A 15,323-nucleotide genomic window follows, 5' to 3' on the forward strand; every position below is an offset into this window, starting at 1 on the left:
CAAAACAAGCCCTAAAAGGACACATTCAGCCACAGAATGTAGAAAACATTCTTCATTGTTCACTATATCCTGTTACCAGCTTGAACGTAATTTTGAACCAGCTACTAAACTGGTGCTTTTTTCTCTTTTGGCAATCAGATTATATTAACTTCCCCTTTGTTGTTTTTGTTTTGTTTTTTTTTTCCTGTTTGTACACCTGCATTTTCAATGAGCAAACAGCAACAGGATTAGTATTTTATAGTTAGCCTACTATTCTACATCTGTAAAGAACAGAATGACAAAATACTTTCAAAGCTCTGGGGAAAAAAAACAATAAACTTGACTTGCAACTTTAAGATCTAATTGCAGTCCCCAAGTAAAAGAGTTTTGAAATAAAAATGGATATTCTTAAAAAAAAAATTCACAAGTAGCTAACATCCCAATTACTGACCCTCCAGCTATGTATTTTGAAGTGCAGACCAGGAAGAACTCCCCAAAGTCTTAAGTGCAGTCTAGAACAGTAGAAAGTTACCACTGGTAGTTTAGACTTAAGCCTCTTTTCCCCCATACTAAGTTATGAGCTATTTAACTGTTCTTGAGTATCAGAGATCCACTACAAACCACAATAAGCCAGTTACAATCAAACTGATGGGAGCAGTTCAGCTTGCTTTGTCCCTTGCAGTCCCCTTGAAGGGAACTCAGCAGAAAGAAAAATCCAACCACGCAGTAGCAGGCTAAGCCCACTAACTGCTTGTTCAATTTTAAATGTATTCTGGTCTGAGAACAGACCCATGTACTGGACGAGTCAAGTGAAAAGTTACCTAATGGCCTCAGGTGCAAAAATGCCTCAGCCTGTATCATTAAGAAATTATCTGAACAAAGGAAAACCTGATTTGAGTAGGTGAACACTCTCGAGGTGTGTCAGCCGAAATAGCTATTCATGACTAATTCATTAATTGTGGTAACAACATGTTTCTCTATTACATTCAAACTACTACCTTCAGAACTCAGTGACGGCAAAAGGTTTATGAGGTATCTGCCTATGCACTAAGGGTACAGGCTGTGCTGTCAATACAGCCCAAATATACTTGCTTCAGCACTTGCCATCTTTTGCACAGTGAAGACTGTTTTCAGAATAAAGAGCCCTTAAATTCCTTTCCAAAAAAGAAATTTTCCGGACTGGAAAAAGTTATTTACGCCTATAAACTTATTCTATGCCACTGAAACAAGGATTTAGAATTTTGTATTGTGCTCTGCTCTTCCAGGTGGGTTTCAGACGTTCCTTTCTTATCCAGAATTGCAAGTTTTTAGTTCTGTCAAGACCATATAGATAATGTCTTAATTTTGGGCAGTCTGAAACATGCAGCTGAACTTTATTTAGTCTGAGTTTAAGTAGAGATTGGAATATTTAAGAACGAGAAGAGGTCAAGCTCAGGACTCCTAAACTAAAGATCAAAATCTGCTGTCACAGAATTAATTTTTATTTTTACTGGTGAATCGTATGGCAGCAGGTAAGGAGCACATTTCTAGTAATTAAAATGCTTTTCTGAAGTACACTGTATTTGCTTCTTTCTCAGAATGGCTTTATCAGTGACTGTTTAACAAACTAGGTTTAGGGCTTGGGGTCCCCCCCCAACTCCCAAATCTGTACTAGGAATACGGAGTACAAGATGAGCTCATTCAAGTACAGGTCTCAAGATTAAAAAAAAAAAAAGTCCAACTGACATTGATGTTCTAATTACTCCTTCCTCTTCCACTATCGGCAATTAAAGGCTGAGTGTTCATTTCACTAAATTTACTTTGTAACCTCCACTAATTCCAATTCTTCATAATTTAAAATACACCACTACTAATGTATAGACCAATAGAAGCTCTGCTGTAGAACAAGGACTTGTAGCTATATAAAGGCAAGCTTTTAGTATTGTGAAGATGGACCTCCAGTCATTTTAATCCACCCCATTAGTGCCACCTAACTGCTTAACATCACAGTAACTCCATGTAGAAAACTGCACTGTACGTAGCTACAAAGAAAATAGACCCAATGTGACACTGCCAAGACTAACCCATGGTTTGAGGAAGGTTAGATTGTCCAGAAACACTGTATCACCCCTCTCTTAGTGAAGAAGGATGTTCATTCCATCCAGAACGATACCAAATATGGGAATAAGTAGCCACTGTTCCTCTATTTCCTCTCAAGTGTTCCTAGAATGAACCAAGAATAAAAACACAAAGTAAACTACAGGAAGAAACCACTGCTGGTCATGAACTTATTCTGCATATTGAGATCAGATCTCTGTGGACTGGGTGTGCTGGTATTTCAGGCATTAAGAGCCCTGGAACCAGAATTCCTATTTACCACTAGAAGAGCTTTAAAGAGTCATAGTCATGTGAACAGCTTTAAGACTTCTGGAGAAGTCATCTGGGTAACTGACAGTGGGAACTGGTAAACTAGAGTATTCCTTTCAATATTAAAATTGCCAGTTAATAACAGTACTACCTACAGTAAATAATTAATCCATTCTCTACTACTGTGTGCTACATCAGTTTAACCACTTTATAGCCTCACAAGCCTCACATATTGCTCAGACTGAGGCCAAAGTCAATGGAGGCTGTAGTAAGTTCTGCAGAGAATACATATCCTGTGTGTTTGAAGGCAGCTTTAAGCTAGGACAGATTAATCTCCATTATATGTACTCTTTTAAACCACAAAAGAGCCCATTTCAGTTGTATCAAATGTAAGTTTTGTGAACTACATAGCATCATATATATTGATTTAATAGTTATTTAAAGCAAATTACAAACTGGGAAATTCATTGAATCTAGTCCTTTACTGCCATGCAGATATACATTATTACAGAGTGCTGCAAGTCAAGAGTGACACTACAGACAAGTATCTAAGCTTCTTAAGAAACCAGACTTAGTTGCTAGAAACAGGTACTCAGCATGTATCTTGAGTTCCACACATTGGATACTAAGCCCTCTTTCACTTGGTTAGGTACACTTCTAATCTGACCTGCTCTGCTGAAGGCCTATCCCTATCCACTCATCTGAAAATCATCATGCCTCAATCTCTGTGGTTGCAACCCAACACTGAGACAAAAAAAAAAAACAACCGGTGAAACATGGCAAAATAGCAAAAGCAGTGGCCTCTCCTACAATGAGGTCATTCTCCCTTCCCCCCACGCTCTGCTTTAAATGGAGCTCAATTTTTTTACTTATTAAAGGACAAATCTCAAATCAGACCTCCATAAGACATAAGTAGTGTCATAACAGGACGTCCATTTGTTACAAACAACATTCAAGTTCACTCTTCTCCGTGCGTCAAGCCTAGTTCACCTCAAAAAAAGGACAACAAATAGCACAGTCAGTAGAAGTTACTGCAACTTTAAGAACAAAGTCATTTTCGCTGGTAAGTCTACTCCTATAAACTAGGATCACCAACAGAATGGCACTTGGGTCCTTAAAAGGTTCTGAAACATTGTTCCTGCAGGGACTTTGCCTTCAACTGTTGGTAAGGAGCATGTGACACTGGCCATCGAATATGAACCCTGAGGGGCCGGCCCATCAAGTCGCATCACTTAGCTGGAAGAAAAATGTTCCTCCTCACACAAGCACTCTGTGCTAATGCCACCCCTCACTAGTGCAACTAGCAAATGTGGGCTTTAATCATCTGTAATTAGGAACTCTTGGGCACCCGAGGAAGAACAGGAAGACATGCTTTGCAACACCAACAGCCACTGCAGAGAAAGTAAACAGCTAACAGTTTGGATACAGTTCAGGACAGATTTATGCATTTTTAGCTCTTTTGCCACAGACATCTCAGCAGGTTTAACCCACTACTCTGTAGCAGTAAACCTACACTTCCCCTTCCACCAGGGCCAATCAATTCCAAAAAGTCACCTTACTCCAGTCTATTAAGTCTTGCAGGTTACCCAAAGAACAGCCAGGATACCCTCAAAAACTGAAAACATCTTAATTGCCCTACCCAGAGAAGTTATTTTGACTTTTCCACTGCAAAGACCAGAATGTTTTTGCTGGAACTTTTGGTTTGCTGAATCTAGCAATTATTGACCAATATAGTAGTTCCCAGCATATATTTAAAGTTGAAAGGAAGCACTGAAAAAGGCTTTGGAGACTAACAACAATACAGCATCAAGTCCAGGAAACATGACTGTGCACAAGGCACATTTTAAGTTGAGGAGGGGAAAAAAAAAAAAATATCGGAAGTAATTCTGTTCTTAGTGGGACTACTGTGTTTTAATTGGTAAAGTCAAATATTTGTTTTCATTGATTAAAGCAATTCAGAACTAAGGAACTACACAAGAACACTGTCAGCAGGATATTATATATGGTATAGAAACGATATGTAATAAATTCATGCTTTGTAATACAGTTTCCACAGTACTCAATTTTTTAATTCAAATTATGGTAGGAAAGTTATCAGAAAATTCCTGACAGAAGTGCTGTGTCAGTGTAACTTGCTTCCATAAAAACTGTACTATCAGGAATCAACACAAATTATAGAACTAAATATGATACAAGAGTCTAATACAATGATGGATCCCCGTGTCCAATCAGTTTTTTCCCCTAGATGACTGCATAGCTATTGCATTGCTAGTTCCTGCAAAAACATCAGATTTCCTCATCTACGTTTAGATAGCAATTTGTAAGTGCCAATACCAAGACAGCACAAATAATTATGCAAAGTCCATCTTTCATTGGCTTTACCAGAAGATACTGTAGAATTATTTATTAATTCAGACGATGTAGGCAGCACCTCTGTGCTCAGAAAGTGAGGATGGGTGGTTTTGTAGCTTTATATCCTGTCTGGACTGAATCTCACCAAATTTTAAATCCCCCATTTAAATTAAGTATATCTGTGCTATGACTGTTTTCAATTACTGTTATATATACTTCTGGACATTTCCCTTTCTTTAGTTATGTACTGAATACAGTCAGGGATGCAGTACAGGAAAACAAATTCTTTCATAATTGATAGACAAATCAAATTCTTCTCAAACACTGAAAAACAAATACTCTGAAAGTATGCACTTGCTTTTGAGTACCATGAAATAGCCTTTAAGATTAGGTTTAATGAAAATACTCCTTCAATATGCCTCAAGAACACTCCTTCCACTTAGCAAATGAAGTATTTTCCAGCTCATACACCGAAACATCTGCAGTAAGATAGTCCAAAACCTGAGTGATCAAAAGGATCACTTCAGCACATGCCAGAAGCAGCACAACAGCTCCAGGCCCAACAGCTAACAGAATGCTAATGCTGTATATGTTTACAATACCTAGGTAAACTTTTGTCCTTGGAGTCTTCCCACTAACCCCCCAACCAGTGGTACTTCCATACCAAATGGCCTATCAGTGTATAGGGATCGCAACCCAAAGGATTTTAAATGCGTTGGCAACAAAAAAAATTCAAATACATTTTGTATCAGCACGCTTCTTTTAAGAAGTTGGGAATAACACAGGGTTACGAGTTACTGCAAAAGCCAATTTGGAAACGTCAGCCACTCGTGTAGACTTGTATCCTTCAAGGCGGGGGAGGGGATGGGGGGAGGGACACGGATGGACAGACAACAGGGACAACCCACCAACATGAGACAAATTCTTGACTACTGCTTGGCACTACAAATATATTACAAGAGGTCCCAACTTCCATCTTTCTGTGTTTCTGCTATTAGCAATATACAACTCAAAGCACAGGAAAAGACATAAATCACTGCAAAAGATTAACAGCATGCACTGGTAAACTGCCTAGAATTTAAAGCCTCACCAAATGTTGTGGAATGTCAGACTGAAAACAGAAGACTGTCCTAGGTGCAGGATCAAACATCTGGCAGCATATTATTTCATAAGACACAAGCATGAAAGATGTAAAATCCTGCGCGTCAAGAACATTCACTATGTTTTATAAAGGATATCAGGCTGCATTGTTCAGACTTGAATATGGCTTCAGCACTTAAATTAGACAAGGCTGACCGAGAACTGGTTACAGACTCAGGCTCAGCTGACGAAGGTGATTCAGTGAGTGGTTCTGAGCTGGCAAGGAAAAAACTCCTCACACTTCCTGTACAGGGACAAGTGCAGCTAGTCACTACAAGACTGCTGGTCCTGTTTGAAGGGTGCCAACAAAAACCTCTCATTTACACTTCAAGATTGCTGAACAAAGCATCAAAATAGCTTCTAAAAGCACATGCTTTTGCATAAACCACTTATATTCCTTTTTTTGATGAAGTAGGCTAAAGAAAGACATCTACCATCACCCCCAGGAGTATGAAGCCATCGTCTTTCGCATTGTTCCTGACAGCCAGAAGTGGCTTTCACCGAAGACACTTCTGGCAGCTGAAGAATCACCCAGATGGCAGGAGAGCAGAGCACCGGACCTGTTTTATAGCCCTTTTTACACTTCCAGAATGGTGTTGATCATGAAAGCATGCTCAAGATTTGCTAATGCCCAGCTTTAACTTTAAGGTTCACATTTGGTTGTTGAATTTAGTAAGTTATGTTAGTAGGTAGTTCTTTGTACTTAAAAGCTCCTCTTAAGTATGCTTCCCAATAAGCATCACTTCTGATAACTGACTCATGCTCCAATTACCAACACTGCTTTCCTTGTCAGCTGTCCCACTAGCTTTGTTTAAAAAAATAATTTGCAGTTTCAATTTTAAAAGTTTCGATTCAGAATTTTTTTTTTTTTTTAGAAATACACTTTACAGTTTATGAACCCAATCCACCAAAGGTTTTAACGCCAATTAAATGCCGCTATGTCTTTGGAAAAAGATCCTTGACCGCACCCCTCTTCTTAGGCCATTTACATTAAATAACCTTGAGCTTAAATATACTTGCTGTTGTACGTGAAGCAGTCAAACTCCAAAGCCATTTACACATTTGTATGAAGCATATTTAAAAAACAGGCAGAAAACCCCGATAAGGTTCAGTGTGTGGAAATGCTTTAGGCTAAGAAACCTTCTCCTAGCACAGTAATGACTTAGTCAATCAGAGGGAACGGATCCCATGCACTGCCAGGACGTGACTGCACACCTGGTCTCCCCAAGGGGTAGGCGCATTTTTAAAGAGGTGAGAATAGAAGAAGGGGAGGAAATCAGTAGGTGGAGGACAGGAAAGCTGGAAGGTGAGGATGAGTCAGGAGATAAGCGATAGCCGTACTTCCTGGGCTGGACAGTGATCAGCATCTCAGGAACATGGGGGAAGGGAGCAGAAGGCGGAGAAGAAGACTAAATTGAGCGCAGGAAGGTCTGACTAAAATACAGCTCCTCACACCCAAGCTCCCCCAGGAGTGCAACAGGAGGCTAAGATTGCTTAAGAGTCCCAAGGATTAGGTGAGGTGAATGTCTAAACAACTTGTCAGAGACAACTCTCGGTTCTGATCTTAAGATAGGGAGAAAATTCTTGTTTACTTTCTGCCATGTTTCTCCAATATTTGTAAATACTTTTACACCCATATAGTAGAAATAAAAGCCAAACAACATAAAACAGCTAACAGAATCCTTTGGCTACAGTGGTTTCTAAAAATTAACAAGCAGCCCATAAACCTGTAATACTCCTTCATACACAAGCAGCAAGAGAGACAACACTTCCATAGGAGTAATAGGAACACTGGTTATTTGCTAGTGACCGGCATCAACCAGAAAAACTCCTTGGCAGACGATAGTGAGGAAATGAACACCTCCAACAGATGAGAAAATGCATAAGAGAACCTTTACATAATTTTCCCCAAAAGGTTTAGCCTTTTATGCTGATATAAACCTCTGTTGATCATATTCAAGGTGAGACTTCAGATGGTACAAAGTGGCTTCATTCAAAACGTTGACAATAGTGCAAACCAACCCTTTCTCACCAAAGCCCATGCCTGGTTATCTCTGTGTTTGCAGAGGGACTGAACTATTTTCCAAATCCTTATTTCCGTAAAACACATACATACACACATTTCCCAGTTCTGAGAACGGCTTCTTTGATTTTATTCCTTCCCATCTTGCACTGTTAACTCCCAGAACAAACCCTGTTTTAACAGGGTACAAAATCCTTGTCTAACATAGTTCTTAATGCTTTCCAGTAGCCACACACCATCTAGATCTAGAATCCAGTTTACTATAAAAAGCAGACTGAAGTATTGCATTACAATAGCGTTTTAGGAAACTGAAAAAGGGAAGCAGATCAAGTTGTCATTTATAAGCCACATATTGTGGCAACAACCAGAACTAAAAGGTAAGCAAAAACCTGTCACCTTATAGGCCGACACAGTAAGCCAGATCCCAGGCTAGTCTCTATTAGCAGAACTACGACGATCTGTGTCAGAACTCTTCATATAACTGCAACAGTAAGCTCACTCCTAGGGTTACCCAGGGTCCTTGGAAAAGTCAGTGTAATGCATTAGTATTTTCTGAAAAAAATGCTCTAACATACACAGTATATCCATAAACCATTCTAGAGGTCTAAACTAGAAAGAAACAGAGACAAGCATGCACACAATGTAAACCTAAACAAAACACATCAAGTATGAGTCACTAGCTTTGCTGGTGAACATGCTACTGTGTTTTATTACATTTTATTTATCGGACAGGCAGAAACACCATATAACTGGAAGATTTTTCCATTAACGCACCTCTAGACATAATGCAAAGCACATGCTGTTACCCTCTCTGCTATTCCACATTTGGCAGAGAGCAAGGTTTGGGCTTATGCTACTGTCTGCAGCACCAGACAGAAAAGCACCCTTCAAATACAGAAGTATCAGTGTCTTGCTTGTGACTTTCTTGCAAGAAAAAAGCCTTAAGATAGTATAAGGTCCCAGCTCACATCACACATTCGCTATTTTAGGACCAAATCCTAAAGGACAGCAAGTCCGTTCAGGCTAATTGAGTCTTTTTCATTTCTGCAGACTTCCATGGGCACTACATGAAATCAAGACATCCCCAGCATCTTGCTGGATTGGACTATGAATATCTGACACTACTCAGGGGAACAATCTTTCCTTGAAGACTACAGAGCTACTTTAAATGAAAGGTTCAAGATCACACTGCCACATTAATATGACAAGATTATCTTTGCAACCTGATACAGATTCTCTATCCAGCTCCAGAGATCCTCTAATGCATCTCCATGAACTACCCAATGACACTGCAAAGGTTCAAACTCACATTACAAAAGCAGAAGTTGCATAAAGTTCACCTGCCCTTATGTTTCACTTCAAGCAAATTTCAGCTTGGTTTTGCTGTGAGGTTTCCTGAACATTAAGGATCCAGTCCTTCACTAGAGTTGGGACTACTCTGCACTTACATAGTACACATTTTTGAAGACTTACAAGTTGCAGCTAAGCTCTTAGTGGCTTGAGTTTATTTTGAATATAAAAAATTTAAATGCAAAGGTAACAAAATGGATGCATTTCAAGAGAAAAATTTCAACAGTTGCCACATGTTCCTTAAAACTGTCAGCTTTATTGCAGTTTTGCCCCACTTGTTGCTCGTTCCCACCTTGTACTGCAGCATACAGCCATGAAACAGTTCACCCATTCCACGACTGCAGATCTCCTCCTGAAACTACACTGTTGACTGGATACAGACATTGATCCGGCTTAAAAATAAACCAGCAAGGAAGTGCATACGTATCGCTAAGTTGCACAGAGCTGCACAATCTTGCCAGCAGACCTGAGCAGGGCAAGGGAAGGCGGCACACTTACACCAGTGACACCTTTACGTGCTCTGCTGTATCAGACTGCCAGAGAAGCACACAGACAACTACAGCTGATGTCAGCAGTAACTCATCACCCTGCACTGTGGGCCCTGTCAGAACAGGAAAAGTTCACCCTAAGGTCTAGAGAGACAATATGGCAGAAAAGGCTTAATTTAGAGAACAAAATGAAAAACGTTAAGACAAAAATAAGGGAAATAATGTGAAATTTTTTTATACAGCACCGAGAATGAGCGTGAAGTTTCAGGATATTAGTGGCGTGATTCATGTTCATAAGCAGCCACTGTAAGTCCTGTCAGGCAATACTTCTGCCACCTAAGTTACAAAATACTACCTTCCGATGGTTACCAAACAATTGTTTGGGCATAATTCTTCGAAAAAGCAATACTTTTAAAAACAATCTTTTCTGGTTTTGTTGTAATCATTACTTACGGAGAATCTTAAAAAAAATGCAGTTCACATTAGCTTGAGATGTCACAGTGAAAAGATTAATTCCAGACTACAGTATCAAATTAAAAGCTGGAGAATAACTGCCTGAATAGTTGCCTGAAAAGGTGATCTAATGGAAGAAAGTAGTTCTCTTACTTTGATAAATTAAGTAAAACTCATTGACTACATTAACAATTTGTTACATGTATTTACAAGAACTATATTTTGATTAAAACCTTTTATTAAACAGGAATTAATGGAGTCCACAATGGATCAACTAACAGACTCACTGATCACAAAAGTATCACTGTTAACAGGTAGACACGACTGAAGGACTGGCACCAAGGACTTCCAGCCCCATTTAACATGTCAGCCGCCTAGGCAACACCACATAATCTCTACCAGGAAGTTCGTAAGCTGCCACAGGTGTCTGAGACCTAGCAAGTACTGAGGAGCAAAGGTTATGGTTAAAGAGTTGATGAGAGCCACTTGGCTAAACAATCAACTCACAGGGAACACATGTACCGTCTTATGCAGAGCTCCTTACTAACAGGACTGTAAGAGCTGGTAGTATCATTACCCCTGACCGTGACAGGAATTTTAGCTTCCTAACCTCGGCAGTGGTTTATTTGAAGCAAAGATCTGTGCGCAGCATTGGTGTAACAAGGCACAACTGTACTTGCCTCCGGAAGTGAAAACACAGGCGCTTGTAATAAGAGGGGCATCCTTTAAAAGATACTGGGAGTGAAGGGCCCAAAATAACACTCCACATAAGTCAGTAAAGCTCTGAATACACAAGGACTCGGTTGGTCAGTCTTTAAAGCTTAACCTTAGTTAAGCTTTAGCAGGAATAACACGGAAGTTTTCCAAGTATCTTAACTCTCAGATATTCAATATTCCTAGAACAGTTTTTAATAAGTTGTTTAAAAGTTAAGAATTTTAGCCTAGTTTATTACCACATAGGATTTTTCACTACTTTAAGTTCTTGTGTAACAGGCTTACTTGAGGATTAAAGCTACTATCAATCATCAGGAGTCAATTACTAAAGATACACCAGGTTCAGCTGCTGAACCTCAGTTTCTCCTCAACCTAGCGTTAGTGTGTTTTACTAATTTCGCATCCCCTTACCACCCATACCAGACGTTTAACAGACTCGGCAGTTGCCGTGCTCGAGCACCCTGGCGCCGGGGGCTGCTTAAAGTTTTCTTGCTGCCTGTCACCAGGCCACCGGCTCGCCAGTCACCCGGAGCAGCGGCCGAGGCTCGGACACGGCGCCAGAGGACAAAGCTCGCGGAGGCGATCTCCAGGCAGAAACCCCTCAAGAAGAGCCCTCTGAGGCGGAGACGCGTCACCTGCTCTCCAACAATGCCGCCGCGCTACCGCCCCGCAAGGTTTTTCCTACCTGCGGACACCGACATGCAAAATCTCTGTAGATCCCGAACGACGTGAGGCGACGGGAGATGAGGCTCGCGCTCCGCCGCCGGCCCCGCCGGGCCCCGCGCGGTGGGACGGGCGGACCCGCGCTGCCTCAGACGCGAGCGAAGCCGCCGTGCGGCGGCCCCGGCCTGGGCTGCACAGGGCCAGCAGCCCCTGCTCCCGGCCAGCTGCGCCCCGGCAAGTACCCGGGGCGACCCCGCTTCCCTCAGGACGCCGCCGTTTTACACAACCGGCCGCTCGCCGCGGCCCCTCCGCGGCGCGAGGCAGCCAGCGCTGCCCGCAGCCCCTTCGCGGCAAAGGGCGAGGGAACACAGCAGACAGGCGCCGAGGCAGGCACGCTCTCCTTGCCGAGAGCCACCACCGCCGCCAGGCGCCTCCCCCCTCCGCGGCCCCCAGCCCGCCAGAGCCGCCCGCAAGCTCCACAGAGCCCCTCGCCTACCATCGCGTCTCCTCCGCGCTCCGCTGCCCGCGGCTCTGCCCAGACACGCCGGCGCCCCGGGACGGGGGGAGGGGGGAGCGAGCGAGCGAGCCCGCCCTCCCCGCGCGCGCAGCTCGCCGGCGGGGCGGGGCGGCAGCCCGGCCCCTCGAGCGCCGGGGCTCGCGCCGGCGGGGGAAGGATAGGGGAGCTCGGCGGAGGCAACGACTACCCCACGCCGGCCGCGCGGGCGATGTGTCCATAAATGGAGAACTCGCCGCGGCGCAGCCAATCGCCGTGCGCCGCCGGGACGTCATTCCCTGAGGGAATCCCGGCGCGGCGACGCGCGCGGCCTGCGCCCCCTCGCGCTCCCGCCGCCGCGCGCTTTGGGGCCGCGACTTGTTCCTGGAGGCACTGGCTGCTGCACCCCGCCTCCCCCCGGCACCGCTGGCCCGCGCGCCGTGCTGGGGCTGCACACCAGCACCACGCGCAGCCTGACCCTGGCGCCACGGGGGCTTGCGCCGCTGCGGCCGGGTACGGTACGTTTTACACAAAACCACGTTCGCAGTAGCCCAGCAAGAGTGCCGGTGCTTGACACAGCTCTTCCCTCCTCCCGCGTAAAAGCGCCCACAGAACTAAGATCCGTCGAATCCCTGGCAAGTACAAAGCGTCCTGACACCAAAATGGATCCCAAAACAAGTCCTAGGTGTACCCCATAAATAAAAAAAAATTAAAAATTAGGTCCTTGCCTGGCAGTTGGCATCTGCCCTATGTTGCTCACGTTGTTTTGGCCAGAATGCAATCAATACAACTTCTACGGACTGTGTTGTCTAAGGGATCAAATAAGTAAACCCATCCACCGTTGAGGACTGTAGTCCTGCTAACTACCCATCTCCTCAGGCTTGAAGCCCTGCTGATGACTTCAGTGGATTTCTAACCACCACTTCCAAGCGAGAATATAAATAAAATGGAAACAACATTATCTAGCAATCATAACAACAACCAGACCCCGAGTTAATACTGCTTCCAAACTACGTTGACAACCACTTTCAATAGGTGCAGTTCCTCTTTTTCATCGTTATATATTACTGGGTTTTAGTTCATCTCTGATTAAAACAAAGTGCAGTTACTGAAAAAAAGTAGGGAGTAGTTTATGCAGAATAAATGTATTAAATTTTGGGGGGTGTTTTTATAAACAAAATAAAGGCTAACTTGTAAACTAATTTAGAGATTAGGCATAAGGGGATTCACTTCCGAGTCTCTGGAGGAGAGCACTGCTCTGGCTGCTCCGAGGCGGATGCTGCTTCTGCAGCCAGGTCTGTCCGTGCAGAGACAGGCAGTGCCGCTCAGCACAGGTACACGGGTTTGTCCTCATGGATCTAGCTGCAGGATCAGCAATGCTGGTTTGCAAACATTAAACATAGCTGATGAAGCATTACAAATTCAAACTACCCTGATGCACTCAATACAGAAATGGGACAAAAGTTAAACTATTTATCTGGCCACCTCTTATGTCCCACAAGCTTTTGTGGTTTGGAAGAACCCAACAGCCCCTTGGGCATGTTTCATCCTTGGTTATGTTTCAACCTTGGTTTTGAAGAATACCAGAATACCTCCTCAGCTCAGCTGGGTTTACACTGTATGATTACTGATCATGTGAAGCTTGGGATTTCCACAGTGGATTGCTTGGATGTTAACTGACATCAACACAAGGCGTAGGAAATACTTTCATTGAGAAAGTAGCTGGGTGGTAAATATGAGCCGCAATAGCTATTAAAGCAAAAGTACATCTGATAGTGCTAAAAGTGAGCAGAACTTCACAAGAGACGAGTTTCACACTTTGATTCCTAACAGAAGGTGAGTAACGGCAGTTTTATGGAAATAGGACAAAAATACTTTGCTTAGTATTTCACTTCAACGGGGAAATGTTACATAAATTTATGAGACCGTGATAAAAAGCGGTGAAAAAAACCCTGTTAAGAATCCAGAGACCATATATAGGGCCAACAAAAGAATCTACACCGATTTTGTAGATTTTTCTATTTGCTCTGGATGTGGGCCTTTTTTAATGTCTAGGTTCATTTTCTTAAGACATACATGTTTGTATGCATGTGTGTTTACATACATACAAACATCTTTAAAACAAGTCATGAAAGAAGTAGAGAAACTAGGTTGTGGAAGAAGAGTTAAAAAGTGCATTCACACTGGATAGCTAATTGAGAAACTAGTCCTGAGTTCACATGTGCTTACTGGGGTCCAACTACTCTAGATGGACTAGACATGACTTTCAACAAAAATTTTAGGGCTGAAGGCATCAGTGCTCCACATCTGCAGAAACCTTTGCTAAGTGCTAAGCACTGCGTGTACCAAGCACAGTCTAATTCACAATGAACTCTTTTCATGCTTTTAAACATAGTCATTTACTTCTGCTTATTTTAATGATAAACAGCTAATTCCCAAGCTGACTATATTAAGAGAAGGACACTTATTCAACATCCATGCTCAGAAGCAGGGGAAGGCATTTCCCCTTGAACGTCAGTGGTAGTGTGCCCGAATGGTCTGCATGTCTGGGCTCCTCCAGCCAATAACGTATAATAGTCATCCCTGAGAAAGGCCACATTTTCATCTTGAGGAGCTCCAGCAGAGTAAAAAGGAATCTCTGTACTTTTAAATGATGATGCACAAAACTTGCAAGCGGTGACATTTCTGTCATAAAATTCATATGGACAGGTTACCTTTAAAAGACCTAACATGAAAAGATTTAAGAAAAATTCCCTGCACCAAGAACTTTTGTCATTTTTTTAGCACGTGTATTGTCTGACAGTGTTGCATTTGGTTACCAACACCTACCAGCTCATGCACAGAAGTGCTAACATAAAGAATTATTTTGCGGATATTTTCTGGCGGCAAGCAGTTGCAGTGCTTGATCCTCCTGATATTGATCACTAGTGCTAAGCTTCAGGAAAACGTTTAAGGACAAGCTTCATTTCAGTGCCTGAGGAAGTTCATTGACTTACTTAGCATTCAGGACTCGGTTCAGAGGGGGGTACAGGCTCAGCGCTGATGGGAGTGACTACAGCCTCTTGGCCATCGCCTGATTTGGAGCCCACACTGCACCAGGCAGTGCCACAAGAGAGAAGCTGTTGCCTCCATAGCGCACAACTCCACTGCCTGCGTGATACTGTGTGCCAGCACCAAACAGGAATCAGGCTAATGCTGAAATGTATATAGACTAAGCAGGCTGAAAAAAAGAACATTTTTTGTTCTTTTGACCTCTGGAAGAAGGTCCTTACCTCCGGAAACACCACAGAATACAGCTTTCCCTTGCCCTCCATTCTAAAAA

At 42.8% G+C, this 15,323-nt stretch overlaps 1 protein-coding gene across 1 annotated transcript in view; it reads right to left on the reverse strand.

Moving 5' to 3' along the window:
• Nucleotides 1-15,315, reverse strand: part of MYO1E (myosin IE) — a gene marked incomplete at both ends in the record, with an annotated part of 91,813 nt that extends 76,498 nt beyond the window's left edge. The window contains one exon of the mRNA XM_082005415.1: nucleotides 15,274-15,315. Within this exon, the coding sequence (XP_081861541.1) occupies nucleotides 15,274-15,315 (42 nt within the window). The remainder of the gene's footprint in view (nucleotides 1-15,273) is intronic.
• Nucleotides 15,316-15,323: the final 8 nt, after the last annotated feature.

The sequence above is a fragment of the Phaethon aethereus genome (genome assembly GCF_964289735.1).
Source record: "Phaethon aethereus genome assembly, chromosome: 12".
NCBI lineage: Eukaryota > Metazoa > Chordata > Aves > Phaethontiformes > Phaethontidae > Phaethon > Phaethon aethereus.